Raw genomic sequence first — 23,555 nt, 5'->3', positions numbered from 1 at the left:
TATAGAAGTTGTGAGAGTGATCACTGTTCGTTATCTTCGCCTGTCATTGCCACGTAAAAGAAACAAAACCACGAATGGCCTGACAGTGACACTCCATTGTGTATCCACGGAGATTTACTGAAATAAATGACATCTGCAGTTCGCTATATCGCATCTACAAAAGATTAAACTGGATATACATTGTAAGGAAATAGAACACGATGCACGCTGAAAGTGGCATAATTCTTTTCAATCAGACAAATCCATCCCATAGCACTGTGCGAGTTGCTTGTGTAAATGACAACCTTTATAGAAATAAATGCGGCCATTTTCTCACGGAGTCTTCTCTTATCGCAAATGGTCCGAAATTGGAAAAGGAATGTCATTGCTGAAGTTATTTCATCAACAAAATCCATAGGTTTGTTGTAATAAGTAATCTCAACAAAGGGTGTAGACACGGGATATATATTTAGGTCACCTGAGTAAACAATTTGCTAAATCAATCCTTTCAGTATTTATTTTCGTCTTATCTCTGATTAAATATGGCGTTGAAAAATTGGTATAGAGATGTTCAAGGTTATAGCTGCGATGTTTCGCTATCATCATCCGTGTCTGTTGATATTTTCGTTTTTTTGCACCTGCAATAATGATGAAAAATATATTAAGCACGAAATGACATACAGGATTTATCTAAACTTTTATTCTGATGAAGCAACGACATTAGATATACATGTATATAGTTATGAACTAGAGACTCTCTAATGGGACGAGAAGATTTATATAACTTATATTACCAGGTAAGTCAAAAATCCTGGGGTTTTGACGTCATGTTACATTACAAATATCGCGTCACATTGATTTGTAAGAACTCATGAAAACACTGGACCCTCTAATTTGTATTGTAAGAAATCATTAAAACGCTGGGCCTCGCTCCTCATTAATTTGTATTGTAAGAACTCATTAAAACACTGGGCCTCGCGTCACATTAATTTGTATTGTAAGAACTCATTAAAACACTGGGCCTCGCGTCACATTAATTTGTATTGTAAGAACTCGTTAAAACACTGAACCCTCTAATTTGCATTGTAAGAACTCATTAAAACACTGAACCCTCTAATTTGCATTGTAAGAACTCATTAAAACACTGAACCCTCTCCTCCATCTCTCTGTCTCAGAGAGGAGTTCTAGGCAATAATTTTCTTCATTATCAAATAAAATCTCAAAATGCGCGCCATCGTTTCATATGAGCTCCCTATTCCTGGACACTGTACCGGAGGTCAAGTCTATTAAGGCCCTCACTCTTTCAACAAGGAAAGGACCACTCGGGCATTTTTTCATCATCCACTGAAGTTATTCCCTCCTTGAGCAACTAGAATACGAGTTGCTTAAGTACCTTTTGTCCTACCTCTTACGAACGCTCTAATTTGATGTTTTCTAATAATATATTATAATGATGAACAACGAATCACAAATAGAATATCTAAATAATCAATTAAATCGATCGAAGTACATTTTTTTTATTTTCCCAACAATTGATACCAATAGGACGAATGAATATGAGTTAACATACCTATACTGGATTTCTAAGCTTTACATTAACCGCTACAGACATGAATACATTGCTGGATCCAGTAAATGTGCTGTCAAGCCCCCATCTTTGCTACTCATAGAAATATCAAATGTAGTGAAGGAGAAACTTTAAACGTATTGTGACCCGTGGGGATCCGATTTAGAACATGTCCTCAGTACCCTTACTTGTCATAAGAGACGACTAAATGGGGTGCTCCTTTGGGTGAGATTGCAAAACCCGAGGTCCTGTGTCACAGCAGGTGTGACACGATAAATATCCCTCCCTGCTCAAAGGCCGTAAACGCTGAGCATAAGCCTATATGAGCGAAAAATTCTCGAGCGGGACGTTGAAAAATATCAATCAATAAATCAAATGTATTGCACAACGAAATATAACAGAAGTGGTGTAAATCAAAACTCAAACAACTAGTAAATTTAGATTTACTGATCTGTGTCTACACACAAATACTCTGAAGCTGATATTGAAAAGATGCTGGAGTTCCTCGTTGACAATATCTTTGTAGTCTTTGGCAATAAGATAATAGTCTGTTGAAAATCCCATGGGTACGAATTGTGCTCCTTTATTAGCTGACCTGGTTTTATATTCTTACGAGGCAGAATTTATTTAAAAGTTCTACAAACACGTCAACTTCCCATATCCATGTAAAAATATTCCATTATCACCTGCACATGGTGTTTATGTCTCTCAACTGCCTCGATATGCAAAAGTGGTTTTTTCCTACATATGTTCAACTTTTAAATCGAGGCAGAGTATTGACAAACAAATTGGTGTTACAGACTTTTCAATATAGTCTCCTTTAAAGTAAGCATTTCGCAAATGGTTGTTATAATGATCTACATTACCAATACAACCTGTCAGTGGGTCAAATGCTGTCTGACATGTTTCATAGGACGTCCTTTTCATGCTGATTTTAACTACGGGTTACTCTGTTTACCTGATCAAGATATAGGCCCCACAGCGTGTGTTACCTGTCAACAGCGAATTTAACTCCTCCTAGGCACCTGATCCCACCTCTTTCCAGATGTCCGTGTTTGCCCAACTCTTGATTGTGTATTTCTTATAAGAGTTATGTGATTTGTTCGTTATCTTCACGTTTTCTATTTCTCGACATTTTATTTATTAACAACAATTATTTTCATTTATATCTCAATTCAATATATCCCTGTAAACTCGAAATAAAATACACCATAAAAGTCCGCCACCTCTGATTCATACTACGATATTTTATTGAACATAGATGTGAACGGCAAACAAATCAACTTCATGACAAACAGGTTCTCCATTGTGAACGTCCTGTATTTATGTAGCAATATCCCATCATCACCTGCTTCGGCTGCTTATGGTGTTTATGTCTATCAACTGATTCGATACACAAGAGACTGTTCTGCGTATGGTCACTTTTTAAATTGAACCAGGCTACTGACAAATAAAAAGATGTTACAGAGGTTTCAACAGTCTCGTTTTAATTTAGCATTTCGCAAATTGTATGGAAGTCGTAACGATCGAATTTACCCATACAACCTGTCATTGGGTAAAATGCTGTCTGACATGTTTCATACCAATTGAGGAAGTTCTTTGCACAATGATTTTGACTACGGATTATTCTGCTTACTTGCGCGATAGAGGACTAACGGCGGGTGTAAACGGTCAACAGGGGATGATTAATCTTCCAAGGAACCTGATCCTACCTCTAGTATATCAAGGGGTCTGTATTTGCCCAATTCTTTATTTTGTATTCCTTATAGGAGTTATGAAATTGCTCACTGTTCATTATCTTCACCTCTTCATCCCAGTTGTTGGGATTTTTCTTTGCATAGTGATTTTGACTGCGCATTACTCCGTTTGTTTCATCGGGATGTGGGGGTCACGGCGGGTTTGTCATCCTCCGAGGCACCGGTGTCCAGGTACTAGTGTTTGTCCTCTTAATTTTGTGGGGTTTATAAAATTAATCAATGTTATCTTCACTTTCCCATTACGAACAAATATAATTTCCTTTGTATTGCAACTATCAAAGAGGCACTGTCCTAAGTTCATCAAAACATTTCGTAGTAGGTTAAAGACCAATATCATGTATAGTATTGAAATACTCATTAACAAATAACACCTTTATAGAGAAATTCCACGAACGCTCTGATCAAACAAATATTGTACATTGTATTATATCGTTGAGAACGACCACGAACTACTCACCCGTCAATTTCAAGATCTCCCTCATGGTCAGCATCATTTACATTCTCGAGAAGTTTACGTCCTCTTGTTTCTGGCAGTTGTATTGACAGTAAGGCTACCATAATGGTAGATCCTCCAAATATTATCAAGGGAAGTGCTTCCCCAAATTTTCCATCAGCCTGAAATGGAAGATTTTATAACTTATTAATCGTTTGTTTTTTGGGTTTTTTTTTCTCGAATTGCTTGGTTGTATGAAAAGGTACTATTTTATTGTGCAAATGTACTCTTTTTTTTTCTTTTTCTTTTTTTTTTTTTTTGGTCGAAACAGTAAAAAAAATTAAAACTCACATTACAATAATCACAAATATGGGCAGAACCAAAATACTTCAAGCAAATTTCATTCATTATTTTCTTCAGTAGGTGTGTACAAGGACTGCTAAAAACTTTCTAATTATAGCAGAATAAGAATTACAATTTTCATATCTAGTCCGCAGTGAAAATGTTATTCCTCGTAATGTTTGAATTACTTCAATATTCATTTTCTGTTCAGTGGGCGGGATACTTTGTACTGTGTGATGCAAATCTGGTGTAATTCAGTTCTGTTTAGTGGGCGGGGTACTTTGTACTGTGTGATGCAAATCTGGTGTAATTTAGCATGGAATATATATGATACGTATCATAAATAGGTTCGAAGAATTTCATTTCCCAAAGTTCCTTGCTAAAGATATCGCATGGTATTCCTAGTACTTCCAAAACTTTAAACACGTGATTATATTTTAAATACTGGATACAAAGCAGTGCAAATGGTGTCTTAAGTACACATCAACAGAAATGACTTTGAAAATACTAACAAAATAATATATGTAAGGAGAGATCGTTGCCCCAAGTCTCGCTCCAATTCCACAAAACCCCAGAATGAAGCTTCGAACGACAGTTGGGAATAGTTCTCCAGTATAAATGTAAATCTCTCCAAATGCAGCGGATATCCCAAATTTTCCAACCATCGCAAACGCGACCAAAAGCCATGTATAAGCTATAAAACAGAGAAAAAACAATGTGTCCATTTAGCATTTTATGGTACAACCCACCTACCATCACCTCCAAATTTTTCGTTTGATATTCCAAAACCGATCTTTCAAACTTTACATGTCAATAATAAAATTGTTTAAGATATGTCTGTGAGCGTTTTTTGAATGTTTATCAAATTTATTCTTAAGAAATTGCAGAATATGAACCTGTAGGAGCAAAATTAATACATACAGGAATCCAAGAAAAAAGCCGGGAGAATAGACAACAAACATCCAAATCCGCTACCAAACATGACGACCAGATGCATGGGTTTTCTCCCTGTTTTATTCATCAGAAAACATAGCAGGTATCCAAGGGCTTCCACCAAAACAGCAACAGCAAAATTGATGTACAAGTTCCCGGCAAGCTTCCCCATATTCAAAGTAAGGCCATAGTAAATAAAGGAGATCACAAACCTATGAAAAAGCAAACAATAGGCCCATAGACCACACCACTCACCCGAGTCGCCTTGTTCATATAGAGATAAGACTTGAAGCATGGTACTACATCAGCAATCAACCATGAGTTGCAATTGGACAACTATTTACGTATTACAATATAGTCCCACATATCATCTCTGGGTTTCTACATTAGACCCAATCAAATCTTAACATGAATCATCTGAAGATTAATTAAAATGCGTAATTAATCTGTAAAAAATATCTTATGCAAGGACGATTTTAACTTATTGTTGGTCCATTTTTGATACGAGGTAGGCTACTAACAAATAAGTTGGCTTTAAGTAATTTCAACAATCTTGTTTTAAAAAGTTAGAATTTCGCAGAGTCTATGGTTGTTAAAATAATTTTATTTGCAAATAAAACCTGTCATTAGGTGAATGCCCTATGGCATGTTTCATACCAATTGACATAACGATTTGACTACGGATTACTATGTTTACTTGATCAAGATATAAAGTTCACGACGGATGTGACCAGTAAACAGGGGATGCTAACTTCTAGGCACCTCGCACCACCTTTGGTCTTTCGATTGATTGATTGTATATTGTTTAACGTCCCTCTCGAGAATTTTCCACTCATATTGAGCATTGTTAAGGCCATCTCCGAAGACCGTGACAATCACAACTGATGCCGAGCGTTTGGCGATGGAACTGTCACTACCTCTTTAATGACTTAGGTCTGTCGCGGCCGAGATTCCGAACCCGACCTTCCATTGCGGGGCAAATTCTCTTCCTCTGGTCTTTTAACTGTTTTGTTGTCAAAATCAAAATGTAACAAAATGTACGATACATATAAGATAGCATTCAACTTAATGATTGTTGTTTTTTGTACTTTGTTTGACATCCCTTCGAGAATTTTGAGTCGTATATCCATATTGAGAGGTCACCAACTGTAGGTGAAGTACCACAAATATAGACCTTAGTCTTATCGCCCAGTAACGTACTGAGGTTCCTTTCACGGGTCAATGCCTGCCACGACACAGGACCTCTGTTTTGAAGGTCATATCCGAAAGACCCATACCAAGTATTTGGCGAATTAGCTATCACTACTAATTTTTACGTCGATAGTTGGACGCGGTCATGGTACGATCGGGGTTCGAACTGACGACCTCCTAGTCACGAATCAAACTCTCTACCATTGAGCTACCGGGGCCGGTCAACGATAGGTTGTATCTGCAGATAGGATCATTATAACGACCATAGAATTTGCAGAACACTGACTTTACATGAGACTATTGAAACAATCGCAATCTTTTACTATCGTTGTAAGGTAGACGAAAGGTAGACGACGACATACAGGGGGTAAAATTTGATCTGATATCATGTGAGGTGAGGTTTACAAATATTAAAACGGTAAAGTTTTAAATGCTTTGATAATTTTGATTTACACCAAATGGTTTGATTCCTAGGCAAAAGTGGTTTTGTTAATCGAGAATAAAAGCCTAGCTACTAGTAGCATTTGTCATTATTCATAAATATATGTATGATACATCTTTTACCAGTTTGAAAACATTATGAAGGATCGTAATACAAGTTTTCGAGATTTCAGAAATCCTTTGAGAATTTTCAAAATTCCCTCGTCTTCTCCGGCATTAATACATGAAAGGTCCTCCCTCAACTCTATGTGGTTTGTCTTAGCGGCATAACGAAGAATTTCCAAAGCCTCTTTGTATCTTCGTCTAGAAATTAACCAGCGAGGGGACTCTGGCAATACTTTAGGCCTGAAAATTATTATAAACTTATGACGAAAAAAAGGTTGATGGTTGACAACTGCACGTACAAGATTTGTAATTGAATGAAAAGTTGAATTAATGTGCACCACACGAAATTGACGAGAAATGGCTTACTGGTGCTTGTGTAAAGTGGAGTTAATTGTATTTACCACCAGTACAACAGTGGTACCGCCATAGGTACAGCCAAAACGAGCTGTAGCCATTTCCAGTCCCGGAGGAAGTATCCCAGTAAAAGAAGGATAAACTCGCCTAAACAGTACACTAACAGAATACAGGTGCCCGCGTGGAGTCGTTTCTTTGGACCAACAAATTCCATTGCTGTAAACAATATGCATAATGTAAACAAAGCACGGGGGTAAAATTATATTTCTAAGATCAAAAATATACAAGAAAGCACCTACCTATGATGAAAGAGGCCATGTAGAGGCAGTTTCCACAAAACCCATCAAAGAATCGACAAGCAGAAAACATATAGACACTGGTTGAGAATGGCATGGCTATGTTGGCAATGAAGGTCAGGGTTGTGCTTATACAGACCATGTATCGCCGACCAACTCTACAAAATACTCAGCAAGATGAAATGTGAAGATAAGATCAATCTCATAAATGCAAAATTAAGAGTTGGGCAAACACGAACGCATGGACACACGAAAGGTGGGATCAGGTGCCTAAAAGAAGTAAGCACCCCTTGTTGACCAGTCACACCGTCGTGATCCCTCTCTCCTGATCAGGCAAACGGAATAATCCGCAGTCAAAATTAATGTATAAAGAACCATACCAATTTGTATAAAATACGTCAAACAGCATTTGATATCACTACAGGTTGTATTTGCAAATAACATTATACTAACGATTATAGAATTTACGAAATATCATAATGATTTTATTTGCAAATACAGCCTTTCGTTAAGTCGAATACTGTCTTACGTGTAAATCGATTGTTATGCCATTATCTATATACTCATTTTCACTACTGATGGCTCACGGCAGATGTGACCAGCGGATGCTTACTCCTCCCAAGCACCTGATCCTGCTTGTGGTGTGTCCAGGGCCCGTGTTTGTCCTACTCTCAATTTTGTGTTCTTTATAGGATTTATCACTGTTCGTAGACTTCACTATCTATTATTCTTTTAATATCTATATCAGAGTAGTGTGCGTTGAATCAGGGTGCTGTTTAACAAATAATGTATTTGGATGATTGACCATAGAAAATAGCACACGTTTTACTGGGTTTTTTTTACTGGACATACAAGGTATCACATGTTGTCAAAAACGCATCCAAAATATATCTTAATGACATCTTTTTTTTAAATTTGGGAATATGAATTGTTAGCTTTGCATCCAAACTTGGTATTTAGTGGAAATTAAAGATAAAGAACAGTGACTGTGAATCTTTTATATCTATTAAGTTACTAATTCACGAGACAGATGAATAATCCGAATACAATTACTAACATGTCGAGAGAAGGGGAAAGCCGATTAATTATTCCTACACAGTTACTAAATAGTCAACAAGAGGAACAACCTCTTTTAGGAATATTAGTAACAGCATCCTGGAACTATGACAACTAATACTCCCCAAGTAATTACTTACATGTCACCAAGAGGAACAAAGAGAACAGTGGAGACCACCGTGCCAATGAAATACGCCATAACTGCATGAGAGCGCATCAGCTTCTGGTCACATACTAGGTTGAACTGAAACACAATTTTGTTGTTAGAAACTTTAGAATTATATCTAAGTAGACATTCAATTCTCTTTCTGAACATAGCATTCTATTTTTTATTTCATAATCTGCAAATGATCCATTTGTGAATTATATTGAAGGTATCAAGTAATGTCAAAAATACATATACGTGTATAGCTACCCAACCTTTACGTTGCAGGTAATAACACAATAATTTTTGGATGACTGAGCATTAGATATAAATATTTTCTTTTTCCATTTTTGTTAACGAAGCAACTGTCTATGATGTCAAAGACTCTAGTCATATAGTGATCGAATATGAACAGAGTTTTAAACATTTTCTGTTTTAAACTGTCTCACCATGTCAGTTTCCGTCCAATATTTCAGGCAAAGAGGTCTTGCCTGGTATGAAATATGCCCAACATTTTCACAAACCACCACGACCTTGACAGGTGACATTTTCCCCACAAATGACCACTGTGTGCAGCACGCTTACCTGTGAATTAATTGTGCTTGTGAATACGGAGATGTCATACACCCATTCGGTACATGGTTTTAAAGAGTCGTTCGAGATCAACGTACATTCTTCGTAGTTGCCGCTCGATTTTCGCGGAATCGTCCAGTTTATTAACAGTTGGTGATTCTCATTTTGTATACTATATGTGTCATTGTGTAACCCTGGAATTTTGCATCTGCAAAAGAAAGGTGAAGTTAACAAACAGTGATCAATCTCATAACTCCTATAAAGGTGAAGATAACGAACAGTGATCAATCTAATAACTCCTATAAAGGTGACGATAACGAACAGTGATCAATCTCATAACTCCAATAAAGGTGAAGAAAACCAACAGTGATCAATCTCATAACTCCTATAAAGGTGAAGATAACGAACAGTGATCAATCTCATAACTCCTATAAAGGTGAAGATAACGAACAGTGATCAATCTCTTAACTCCTATAAAGGTGACGATAACGAACAGTGATCAATCTCATAATTCCTATAAAGGTGAAGATAACGAACAATGATCAATCTCATGACTCCTATAAAGGTGAAGATAACGAACAGTGATCAATCTCATAACTCCTATAAAGGTGAAGATAACGAACAGTGATCAATCTCATAGGTCCTAAAAACGTACAGATAACGAACAGTGATCAATCTCATAACTCCTATAAAGGTGAAGATAACGAACAGTGATCAATCTCATAACTCCTATAAAGGTGAAGAAAACCAACAGTGATCAATCTCAGAACTCCTATAAAGATGAAGATAACGAACAGTGATCAATCTCATAATTCCTATAAAGGTGAAGATAATGAACAGTGATCAATCTCCTATGAAGGTGAATATAACGAATAGTGATCCATCTCATAGCTCCTATAAGCAATACAATATCGATAGTTGGACAAACACGGACCCCTGAACACACCAGATGTGGGATCAGGTGCCTAGGAGAAGTAAGCATCCCCTGTCGACCGGTAAAATACATTTACCAGATATGCCTCTTGGGGTGTTGACTTTGCACTCATGTCTCGTTAGGTTGATTTTATTTTTGTTTCTAGAATTATATTTCAATAGTTTCTATAAAATCATTTTGCTGTTAATTTTTTCCGCCACTAAGTAAGGGAATATTGATGAAAAATGAAGATAATAAATAGTTATCAATTTCTAATATAACAGATAAAAAACTGGGAGTAAAACAAACACAGACGCCTGGAAACATGTGCCTGGGAGGAGTAAGCATCCCCTGTCTACAACGGGTCACACCCGCCGTGAGCCCTGCATCTTGGTCAGGTAAACGGAGTAATCCGTATTCAAAACTTGTTTGTACAGAACGACCTAACAATTTGAATGAAACAAGTCAGACAGCATTTGACCCAATGACGGGTTGTATTGCAAATTAGATCATTATTGTGATCATAGAATTTAGGAAGCGTTGACTTTAAAGGAGAATGTTGAAACCCCTGTATCATCAATGCATTATTCAGTAGCCTGTTTCCATTTAAAAATTGATCTCACGTAGAACTTGCGTTTGTGTATCAAATCAATTGAGTGACATAAATAGGAGAAATTGAAAACAACCCTTTGTCATGAAGATGAGTTGTTAACTTTCCCTTAACGTCTATGATTAGTGAAATATTCAAATATCAAGCAGACCTGGCCCCATGACCATAAACTGAAAATATACTTATGTCAAATTTTCAAATTGATATCAATCATTTATAAGTCAATGTTACCGATATTTATAAGTCAATGAAATTCATTCGATTCAAAATGACATTAAAGGATTTCTGCAGTTTAACAAGGCAAATGTAAATACATTTTCTCATATGACTTGAATCTATTCTCAGTTTATGGTCATGGAGCCTGGAAGACTCTTCGGTATGTTTTATTTCGAGTTTACTGGGATATATCGAATTGACAAATGAATGAAACTATTATTAATAGATAAAACGTCGTCGATATATCTAATTGTCTAGATATTTCTTGCTGAATTGGATAACAGTATTTATATGAACCTAATGATTGATTTTCATTATGTTAGGATAACGTGATCCTATCAGTCGCATAAGCAAATTGACTACGCTGCTCGCTTCGCAACCTGGAGGCCCGATCGAGTTCGATTAACATTTAAAGATACTCCTTTTCTCAAAGACTATAGTGCTCCATGCTGAAAATAAGGGAACAGAAATATGAAGTTCATGGTCCCCGTCCTATCGAGGTCGTAGTAAGAAATATTTCAGTCATTCACCAGATATACTGGTGGCCTTTTTACAAAATAGCTTCCTTCTGTCTTTCAAATAAATAAATATCACAAGGTTAGATGTAAGTTACAAGTTTTATCAATCATGGATATAATTTGGATATTAATCTCAAAAATCTCTAGAAATTTTGATCTTGATCGCAGGCGTTGGTACGATAAAAAAAACCATTCACTGTTTAAAATCTGTAGTACCTCATCTAAAAACTGTGCAGTTCAGTAAAAAATTCGCACGAGTGATAGGTCAAGAGAGTAGAGGAATGACAATTAAATACTGGTATATTGTAAACAGAGGTACAGATATACAATCCTGCTCCACATCACTATACATTTAGTTTTTCTTACACATGTGTGGTTGTAGAGAAGATTTTTGAAAATGTGTCAATTTTTGATAGTTTTTGCCCCATCCCAAAGACCCCATGGGTGGGGGAATCCTGAAATTTACAATTTGTGTCCCCCTTGTCCCAAAGATGCTTCATACAAAAATTTGAAAAGAATTGGAATGGTAGTTATTAAGAAGAAATTAAAAATGTTCAATTGTTAACGCACGGCGCGCGACGACGGACGCAGCCCATTTGCAAGAGGTCACATGAGTTTATTGTTCAGGTGACCTAAAAAATTGTTTTCGAAGCCACATATCAATAGTAGATTCTTTTAAAAACCTCAGAATTTTGCTTCACGGAGAATGGACAGGAACCGTCAAAATATTCGAATTCAACAAAACTTGTCAATCAAAGAAGATCATTTCAAGTTACAGAATAGCATTTACTCCGAAGATGGGATATTTTGTTATCATGGGGTTGAAATGGGCAACTATACAGCGTTCAAATTTTCCCCAAAGAAAAATGTTCTTCTCTTATTCCTAATAAATAACTGCTGCCACATTTTGTCCGTAAACATGCCTTAACGGATGTATGTCGATATTTCCATGCCAACCAAATCCGTGAATTTTGCTGTTTTGTGGAAAAATGATAGAGGATGTAAATGTGGATTTATGTTTATTTGTAAATCCGTAGATCTAACAGTTCTACGGGGAAAACCCGCTTGGAAAATCGAGAGAAAAACTCGCGACCTGAGGATGTAGAGTGTGGGTATGTAGAAGACATTGAACTGCTATCAAAATATTTAAATATAACATGGACGAAAGGAGGAATCCGAGAGTGAGGACATTCGCGAGGAAATCCGAGAGTGATGTCCGTTGAAGTGTTGAATCCGTATAGGGGTTAGACTCACGGATGAATCGCCTGGTCGATAAGGGAACTGTGTTTAACGGATAGGTCAATGGCTCTGCATTGTACTGTAATATGCAAATGTGCAATCTCGTGTTCTTTTTTTTTTCAGGTATAAAAAGTTTGTACACATACATTTTAGCGTATTACATGTAATATATCGGACGAACAACACTATTATTTATATTTAAGTTTTTTAATTCACGGAGATGCACGGAAATTTTTATCATCCATGCAAAACCAATCCGTGATTTGTACTACTTTTAGCTCACCTGAGCCAAAGGCTCAAGTGAGCTTTTCTGATCAAAATTTGTCCGTTGTCTGTCGTCGTCGTCGTCGGCGGCGGCGGCGGCGCCATAAACTTTTCACATTTTCGACTTCTTCTCAAGAACCGCTGTGCCAGTTTCAACCAAATTTGCCACAAAGCATCCTTGTGTGAAGGGCTTTCAAGTTTGTTCAAATGAAGGGCCATGTCCCTTTCAAAGGGGAGATAATCACAAAAATGCAAAAATAGGGTGGGATCATATAAAAATCTTCTTCTCAAGAACCACTGAGCCAGAAAAACTGAAATTTACATGAAAGCTTCCTGTCATAATGCAAATTCATTTTTGTTCAAATCATGACCCCCGGGGGTTGGATAGGGTCACAAGGGGGGGGGGTCAATAGGGGATCAAAGTGTTACATACAAATATATAAGGAAAATCTTTTAAAATCTTCTTTTCAAGAACCACTGAGCCAGAAAAGCTGATATTTACATGAAAGCTTTCTGACATATTTCAGTTAGTTAAAATCATGTCCCCTAGGGGTAGGATGGGGTCATAAGGGGGGGGGGGTCAAAGTTTTACATGTGAATATATAGGGAAAATCTTTAAATATGAGCCAAGGTGACTCAGGTGAGCGATATGGCCCTTGGGCCTTTAGTTTTTTATTTTCGCACATGTTTGTGTCTGTGACTTGTCCATGTGTTGTAAAGGGCGGGGTCACAGCCCCAAGGTCCGATAACGACCCATCCCTTTCTCGTGTATATATTTTGTATATTCAATTTTAACGACCTTCATAAAATTCTACGGACACGTTCCACTTGCACCCCCCTCCCCTCCCATTACCAAAGAACCAGAGCCATGAATAGCCAAAAATGGGCTGTAAGCAAAACTTGGTATTATTTTCAGAGACAGAAGCCACGAATATCAATTTTTTCAAATATGCAATCCTTTTTCCGATGGCTTTTCAATGTTTTAGTTATTGACGTTCAAACTACCCATTGTTTTGGTCAGATTTTTATTAACGTAACAATTCTGCAACGTAATGGCACAATTTTGCAACGTTTCATGTATTTTAACGTTAAAGTTCTCTAAATAAGCGAAACAAAAACACTTCAGTGCACTTTATTTCTAATATTTAACGTATTTACATCTTTCATATTTATTATTTCCTACAAAACATACACACACAGTATACTCGGAAACCTTACTAACCATTGAGCTACCCAGGCCAATAAACAATATTGTTAATATTACTACAATATATTTCAACCTATTTAGGAAATCATGCAAGAATTCTTCATATCGAGAAAATGAAAAAAATAGATTAGAGAAAGTGTCAGAAATGGCGCGTATGACCTTCAAAACGGATCTAGAATGAGATAACCTAGTCCTCTCCAATAACACATTATACTGCGCATTCTCTGTGTGAAGGAGATTCAAGCTGTTGTACATGTAATAAGTATCCATGAATTCGGGCGGTGAACTATCCACACCACTTGATGACAAAGTAATACAGATAATCTTCATTTTAAATGACATTCTGGTTTTGAAATGCGATCAAAATACACACATGGAATGATTCGCGTTTTGTGAAACACCCTGTACAAAAGTGATTCGGCTTTTAAATATCATTTTAATTGTTTAACATAGAGCAACTCTTTAAATAGCAGGTCAATGAGTATGTTCCTCAAGAGTTGTCAAAGAAAACCTGTCACTGTTGTAGTTCGTCTCCGGTTTAAGATTAATGGGAAGATTAAGGGGTTTAATTATCCTTGCAATTAAAAATTACCCCCAAAGTGACCCTCGTCATTCTGTCCTTCTGTCCGTTTTCATAGACATTGAGACAAGACTGCAACATGATTTCGTACTCGTTCAAAGATATCAAAGTAGTAGTGAAAGTGAAAGTATTGATCTTTCTCGAGTATTCCCATTGTAGTAAACCACAAACTCTTTAAATAAAAGAAAACTTAGACCATTATGAGAGGTGCAAATAACGAACAGTGATCAATCCGGTACCAAATTTTAAAAGTGTTTTTGAAATATTATTTAAATACACTTGCATATTTTGCATTATGAACTTTACATTCAATGTGAAAATATTAGCCTTACATATATTCCGTTACAGGAACATTGTTGGGCAACAGTGACATATACTAACACGTAACTAAGTGAAGAATGAACAGTGATCAATTTCATAATCTCAAATTTCTATCATCAAAGTACAGTGTAGTGAATAACAGCATTCAAAAACAAAACATCCCGGACACACACTTGGTTCCTCCCGGACACATACCTGGTTCCATATCATTCACACACCCCAACACACATTCACTCCAAACGCGGTGTTGTAGGGTGTAATTGTCAAAAGTGAGAACTTAGTTATGACCCATTCCTTTCAGATACTTTTGCAAATATGTTTTGATACGGGTTCTAAGAAATAAACGATACTTATTTTTAAAAAAAATAAAAACAGCAAAACACACTTGGTTTGCAGCAGTGAGTCTATCTTACCTATGTAATGAGTCTATCTTACCTATGTAATGAGTCTATCTTACCTATGTAATGAGTCTATCTTACCTATGTAGTGAGTCTATCTTACCTATGTAATGCGTCTATCTTACCTATGTAGTTGCTCTCCCACGAGGAAATTTGTCACAGGCGAACTAAACGAATTAAAGATAATCGGCAAAAATAACACACAGTATAACCGTTTCTGATACGTCCCAAAACTTCCAAACCTCCGGATTAAAGTATCGTACTCCATGTTCCTCCCGATCTCGTTCTCACTATGTGAACAACTGTCTGTATTATTATTGCAAAACTTTTAAATGTCACTAGACTGCATAACGTTCGGTACTGGGATATTGTCAGTTAATTCTCATGAATTATTTCATTCAGTACTGTAGAGAATATGAATTAAATATCTTACTACGAGTACTATATGTTGGTTAGTTTAACCCCTTATCTACCGTACCGGTCAATTTGACCGGTGGCGCGTAAAAACGGGACAGCGCAAAAGGAGTGCCTCTAAATCTTTCAAACTATGGTCATAAGATATATGATCTATATATCATATATTTGGAAATTTTCTCTATTTTTTAACTATGTAAAAATCAGTTAAGTAAATAAAGCCATTAAATTAATAAAAGTACTTAAAACGAAAGATGGCTTCGTCTAAATATGACGCAACGCTTTGTCGCAAGGCCACCCCCCCCCCCCCCCCCCCCCTCGATACGATTTTTTAAATCTCCCGTATGAATGCACTATTTTTTTTATATTTTTGTTCATTTTCGTTAAATGAATTGACTTTTCTCGACATCTGGTGTTTCGGAACAATGCTATTTCAAGACCAGTATGCTTCGGTAATGTTAGAACAAAAGTCCACAGTGCTGGACAGGCTGTCGGTAGTTTCTTTTATTTCCGCTCATCAGGTTCAAAGAAAAATGCAAACACTTTCCGTATTAAGGTCAGATTCTATGAAGGTCGATGATAGGATTTAATTTCATTTTCTTTGTCCTTAAGTGGTGTGCCGGGAAACATGACTAGACACATTCTCTTATAAAGTTCATATAGCCCTAGGAAAATGTCCAAATACAGCAAGCCAGAAAGTTCCAGTAAGAACAGAAATTTATTTTTGATTGTTAATTTAGGTCGTGAAATGGAATGAATATTCTAACGACAAAGTACACATGTACCCTGAAACATTGCTGACAGCTGCCCTGGATGTCGGTAAAACAACAGGGATATTGATAACGGGGCTTGACACTCAGCATTAAAACCACGATACATCGCACTGTTGCACTACTAGATACACTAAACATATCCGAGTGCATGGATTTTATTTGAACAAACTGTAAATGTTGTATATTTAAAGGAAGCCCTCAACTCTAAAAAAAAACCAAATCCTCACATCTTTCTATCTCTTGTGTACTGTACGTCACCCTACTCCGACCCGGGGTCATAGTTCACTGGCTGCAGCCGTTCTACACTTATACTACATGTATCCACAGGGGCTATGCCCCTTTTGGGCCCAAACTCTGTGAAACCATGAATCTATATTTATGGTATCAAAGAGTTCGGGCCCAAAACGGGCTTAGCCCCTATGCATGTACCTACATATTCTGTAGTATTACTCTGACCCGGGGTCATAGTTCACTGTCATTCTACACTTATACTACTGATAGATTTGGTAGTCATCGTCACAGCTTATACTACCAACAGGGGTTTCAACAGTCTCGTTTAAAGTCAGTATTTCGCAAATTCTATGGTCCTTATAATGATCTATTTTGCCAACACAACCTATCATTGGGTCAAATGCTGTCTGGCGTGTTTCATACCGATTATTAGACCGTTCTTGGCAGACTGATTTTGACTACGGATAACTCTGTTTACCTGATCAAGATATAGGGCTCACAGCGGATGTGACCGGTCGACAGGGGATGCTTACTCCTCCTAAGCACCTGATCCCACCTCTGGTATATCCAGGGTCTATGTTTGCCTAACTCTTTATTTTGTATTGCTTATAGAAGTTATGAGATTGATCACTGTTCGTTATCTTCACCTTTATAGGAGTTATGAGATTGATCACTGTTCGTTATCTTCACCTTTATAGGAGTTATGAGATTGATCACTGTTCGTTATATTCACCTTTATAGGAGTTATGAGATTGATCACTGTTCGTTATCTTCCCCTTTATAGGAGTTATGAGATTGATCACTGTTCGTTATCTGTACGTTTTTAGGACCTATGAGATTGATCACTGTTCGTTATCTTCACCTTTATAGGAGTTATGAGATTGATCACTGTTCATTACCTTCCCCTTTATAGGAGTTATGAGATTGATCACTGTTCGTTATCTTCACCTTTATAGGAGTTATGAGATTGATCACTGTTCGTTATATTCACCTTTATAGGAGTTATGAGATTGATCACTGTTCGTTATCTTCCCCTTTATAGGAGTTATGAGATTGATCACTGTTTGTTATATTCACCTTTATAGGAGTTATGAGATTGATCTTTGTTCGTTACCTTCCCCTTTATAGGAGTTATGAGATTGATCACTGTTCATTACCTTCCCCTTTATAGGAGTTATGAGATTGATCACTGTTCGTTACCTTCACCTTTATAGGAGTTATGAGATTGATCACTGTTCATTATATTCACCTGTCATTATATAGTCATAGGTCACTGCTACTCCACACTTATACTACTCACAGATTCTGTAGTATTACTCTGACTCGGGGTCATAGGTCACTGCTATTCCACGCTTATACTATCCACAGATTCTGTAGTATTACTTGATTAAAAGAAATCTATATATTCCTATATATAAACGACTTTTTAAAAAAATTGCTATATACTGTAATTTACCAGGACTCTGAATACAGCAGGCCCTTCGACGTTGCAGTACTCTCTGTAGGTTACGTGTACACTAATGATTTATTTTACTGTAATCTGTTTGACTTTACGGTAGTTTACAATTGAATAATTCAAGCTAATCATTTTCTATCACTAATTTGGAAATTATGAATTCAAATATGAGTAGCGATTTCACCCCCTTTAAGTTTCACAATATTGGCAATTCAATTCAAATTCGAAATTAAAATCTGAACTTGGAATACATTTTCGTATTTATGGTAACTCATGAATGCTTGTATGCTTATGCTTAAATACATCATTGACTGCTCACATGAATATTACGTAAAAAATAAATTTAAAAAAAAGTACATGTATTGGTGGCATGAGTAACTATCTTCTTTTTAAGTTGTTGTTGGTCATTCCATTTGAATCGCGGTCAAGCTACTCGCTCCTTCGTCTTTAGGGCTAAGATACTGAAAAAAAAAACCTACAGGGGCGAAAGTGCGAGGGCGACAAAGAAGGAACATTACTCCTTCGACTCCACTCCTAGATTTGAATTTTTCGAAAATATCTCAAACTTAAGTTTGAGTTTTCTTTTAAATGAACAGTCAACATTTAAGTATATGATCAGACTCGACATTTCGACTGAAGATTGGTCTTTGCACTCTTTTACCTTAATTCGCACTGTATACCCAATTGGTGTCATACATAACTTTGACATTAAGCAAAGAAATGATGTACTGAGAAATCGAAATCGGCAGATAAGTAAATCGTGATGAAAATCTTCGCCATTTCAAATCACTATATTACAAGACGCTCAGTATTTTCAATCACTTTTAACAGTATTGCAGTACATCTGGATTCCGCTTGTCGACTTTCAAATTGTGATGTGGATTTACAGTTCGGTGTTAGGCACTCTAAACGTCAAGACCCTTGAAATGTAAAATATATCATGCATTTCAAGGATACCCAGAGCAGCTTGTGGTTCGATGTGGATTTTCAGACATATTGTGTGTCCACCCGATCAGCGATAAATTCAAAAGAAAACTCATTGATAAAATATTTAGTTCTCAACGTTGAATCTCGGTCAGTTAAAACGTTGGACTGTCAAAAATTGTCCATTTTCGTCGAAATGTTTTCATTAGCTGAAAAGTACCCTTTCTTCAAACTATTCTGCCTTTTGCTGTCTGAGAATGTAGTCTTGAGATGGAAGAGCAAAGATAAATGACAGAAATTATGCTATATTCTCTCTCTCTCTCTCTCTCTCTCTCTCTCTCTCTCTCTCTCTCTCTCTCTCACTAACTTTCAAGGTCATTAACTTGAATGTCAATATACAGTGTGCTCTTATGAATTTTTAGCAATTATGTATGCGTATTTGTTTCGAAACATTTTCATACATATATCACATTTTTTATCTCATAAAATTCAATTATATAGCCTGTTTGATTCTGAGTCGGTTCTTTATTTCTGTGAGCCACAGGCTCATTGGATATACATAAATACAATTATACAAACAAACCAAAATGACATTGTGGAGAGTTATAACACTGTTACAACGATGTACAATTTAGATTAAACAAATGCTATCACACCATATGAGAGTTTCGTAAGCTTAGTTGCATACTGCAAAATTTTCCAAGATTAATCAGTTCTTTAGTATTTTTAACACTGAGTAGTTAGTCAGCGTCTTATATGGAATTGTGGACGTATTATACACGGGGATAACCTTGCAGAGGAATTCCCAGGAATTCGAGGTGTTTTTTTAATCTCAGAATTGAATGTGCATAATCGTAAACAGTATTTGAAGCTTTTAAATTACATTTTGCACTATCTTGCGGTGATTTTTTTCAGGCAGAAAATTAAGTAATTTGAGATGTTTTTATTATCAGAATTAAATGTGCATAATTGTAAAAAACAAATTAAGCTTTCTCGATGACATTTTGTGCTATATCTCGAATTCCTATATTCATGAATATTCCTACAGCGTCGTTATAATCAACAAGTACCCCGCTCTTTGGGTGATATTCACTGCTGGGTTTCAAAAGAAAGAGGTTCATCCAAATTGATATTAGATATTAAGAAATTTAATGCCGGTGATGAATGTGATCGCGGAGGATGCTTCCATTTGAAAACAAATATAAACAACAACAAATCTGGTCTAACATGCATACACTGCCCTAAAATTTTCAAATTTAAGAGTGGTATCTTCTTTAGAAAAATGTGCTAAATAATAAAAGAAGCAATAATTTCTTCCACTCCCAGAAAAATATAAATGACAAAATCTTTTAATTTCTTGAATCACTTTTTTTTGGGAAAACTTAATTTTTTCCCGAAAACCCTTAACATTTGCATCATTTTATTATTTTCACCGTATTAAAATGATAGAAAATAGTACAAATGACTAAATAGGAGATATATTTCAAGCCCTATAAAATCTGTAAAATCCAGGAGCTTCCGGGGGCTTCGCCTCCTGTGCCCCAACCAGGGCTTCGCCCTGGACCCACTGGGGGCCTCAAGGCAGTCCCCAAACCCCCTGCCTCAGAAAGTGGCGCCCCCGTAACCGCGATTCCTGGATCCGCCCCTGGAAAAACTATACATATGAAAGAGAACTATCATAAAGATTTACATTAACATTGCATTAGTTCGAACTAATAAAAGTAGTTCGAGATATAGCACAAAATGTCATTGAGAAAGCTTAATTTTTTTTTTTATTTTTTTTTTTTTATTTTTTTTTTTTACAATTATGCACATTTAATTCTGATAATAAAAACAGCTCAAATTACTTAATTTTCTGCCAGAAAAAATTCACCGCAAGATAGTACAATTTGTGATTGAGAATTCCAAGACTTCAGAAAATCATTAAATAATGTGTAATATAAAAGTGCATGCACATAATGAAACTCTTGAAAAACTTCGAAAATATTATTTGAGAACTTGATCACCCAATTTTAAGATTGCATGATTGTGAACAATTTGAAAGTAAGAATAGCAAATGGTTTAGATTTTTGGATGATTATATGAAAGAGGATAAGATAGAAATTTACCAATCTGATTAAAATCAGATCCTCTCACGTAGATCACCATACTAGTATAACATTTCTAAGTGTAATCATGGAAAAGATTATAAAAAGACATAATCTTCCCACAGACTGATACTAGGGAAATGTACATGTATGTTATATAAGGCTCCGGATCGACACTGGTTGTACAATGTATGTGGGAGGGTAATGTAGTCGCCCACTCGGACACGTGATTACGATTTCCTCCCACTTTTAAAAATGACCCCTTCACACAAATATCCGAGCCGACGAGAAGCATTGAACTTGTTTGTTCACCATCGTAAAAACTGAAAAGTAGATATTTTCCATTTCAAAATTTAGGTTAATAAAATAAAACTGTGTGAAATCAAGTACATATTACTTAAAGTTAAATTGTTACCGTTGGATCATTCTGTCAATGAAGGTTTAGAAAATTGAAACATTACGCCAGGTTCACTGTTTTCTTTTACAGGTGTGAGTTTTCGGAATGTGAGTTTTTCGGATTTGTTTCTTTTGGTTACCATCTACAGTATTGAGGTTTCAGGAAAATATTCCTTATATATTGATTTATTGTTCTTAAGCATTATCAGAGAATTGTAAAGCCAGCTTCTCCTCAGGCTGCCGTCCCCCCTGTTCGTACGGAGTTCCGCATTTTTTTTTCAAGTTTTTTGCACTTTGTATTTCTCCTGCTGTATGATGTGATCTATCGTTGAATTGATTCATTTGTACATAGCAGATGAGGCGCGTTTTAATTTTATCGATATTTAATGTAACAATTGTATCTGTTTGGAATCGATATCTAAACAATCGTATTTGTTTCTGATTGGAGATGTTGAGTATGCCCCGCCCGCCCCCTTTTCCTTTTGATTATGTGGGATAATGTGGGTAAAGACGCCAGGGTTAGGCTTTCACGAAATTTTGCAGAACTGTCTTCTTTAATTATAAATTATGTGCGTCTGTTTTCCTTGATGAATGCAAAGTTCCGATGGATATATATCTGATTATTAATGTATCTGACATGCTGTTGACGTCTAGACATCAGGACGCAGAGACGAGGGCCTTGTTTCAAGAAATCCTCCTTTTGTAGGAATGCATGGATGGAAAACAGCTGAACGAATGAAAGGTGAAGATAACGAACATCAATCTCATAATGAATGGCGGGTTAGTTTAAAGAAGCCGTCAACGTACCATGATTGTGTGCAGTGGCGGATTTAAGGGAAGGGGATGCATCCGACCCCCCCCCCTCTCCCTAAAATTTTCAAATTTAAAGTAAATCGTGGTATTCTGTTTAGAAGAATGTAAACGATAGAAGAAGCAATAATTTCTGCCACTATCGGAGAAATAAATGACAACATCTTTTTATTTATTGAGTTACTTTTATTGGAAGAACTTACATTTTTTCCAAATACCGTTAAAATTTGCGTCATTTTATTAATTTCACCTGATCAAAAATGACAGAAAATAGTAAAAATGACTGCATAGGATACATATATCTAGCCCTATAAAATCTGTAAAATCCAGGAGCTTTCGGGGGCTTCGCCCCCTGCCTCCAGACCCCCTGCCTCAAAAAGTTGCGCGCACTCCTAATCGCAATTTCTGGATCCGCCCCTGGTGTGTGCTGTTTCAAGGATGTTGAGTTAGATTCTACTGGCAAACAGAATTCGTCTGGCTGAATCAGTAAGCAAAAACACCCCTGAAAAAGTCACCTTCGTACGTCCAAGTAGTCATGGTCGATATCAAAGTTGACCGAGGTCGCTTGGTCCGCCTCAGGGTCGCATCTTTCGTTGCAGTCGGTTGGCTGCTCTGATGAGAAGGGGTGGTTTGGATAGATTGAAGTAAGGATATAGGATGCTGCTTTGAGTACTTCTGTGTGTATCTTACTCTTCTTTGACAAGCCTGGGTCCGCTGCGTGCTGACATGGTTCAGGTTCGAAGATTTCTCCCCGTTGAGTAACAGTCGCCTTACACCATAATGATTTACTTCTTACGCTGCACCTCCAATACGTAATGGATCCTCTTGATTTCTGAAAAATAAAATTATAAATGTATAATTATGCAATCCTTTTGTGTATTGATTTTTCTTCTTCTAAAATTGTTACACATGCGTCATTTTTTCTTGTTTTTCTTGTTTTCTTTTTTCATTCTTTCATCCATCTATATTAGAAAAGTTTGATTTTCAGCATTTATCGGCGACTCGTTTATAAAGCATTTACATTTA

At 36.5% G+C, this 23,555-nt stretch overlaps 2 protein-coding genes across 2 annotated transcripts in view; one reads left to right on the top strand and one right to left on the bottom strand.

The window, feature by feature from the left end:
* Positions 1-483: 483 nt before the first annotated feature.
* On the bottom strand, positions 484-15,742 carry LOC125651969 (organic cation transporter protein-like). Its single transcript, XM_048880824.2, has 10 exons — positions 15,564-15,742; positions 9,185-9,380; positions 8,595-8,698; positions 7,402-7,556; positions 7,150-7,318; positions 6,767-6,988; positions 5,000-5,223; positions 4,591-4,772; positions 3,761-3,918; positions 484-617 (listed from the first exon to the last, which is right to left on the bottom strand). The coding sequence occupies exons 1-10, from the start codon at positions 15,704-15,706 to the stop codon at positions 557-559; spliced, it is 1,614 nt and encodes a 537-aa protein (XP_048736781.1). The 5' UTR covers positions 15,707-15,742; the 3' UTR covers positions 484-556.
* Positions 15,743-23,371: 7,629 nt separating this feature from the next.
* Positions 23,372-23,555, top strand: part of LOC125652923 (cyclin-dependent kinases regulatory subunit 1-like) — a 15,463-nt gene continuing 15,279 nt past the window's right edge. Inside the window, exon 1 of the mRNA XM_048882412.2 lies at positions 23,372-23,555. This exon is cut by the window's right edge and continues 233 nt beyond it. The gene's annotated coding sequence lies outside the window, so the exon portion shown is untranslated.

Source organism: Ostrea edulis, chromosome 5, assembly GCF_947568905.1.
Source record: "Ostrea edulis chromosome 5, xbOstEdul1.1, whole genome shotgun sequence".
Lineage (NCBI taxonomy): Eukaryota > Metazoa > Mollusca > Bivalvia > Ostreida > Ostreidae > Ostrea > Ostrea edulis.
Note: the sequence above shows the minus strand (reverse complement) of the source record. Positions and strands in the feature narration are given on the sequence as shown.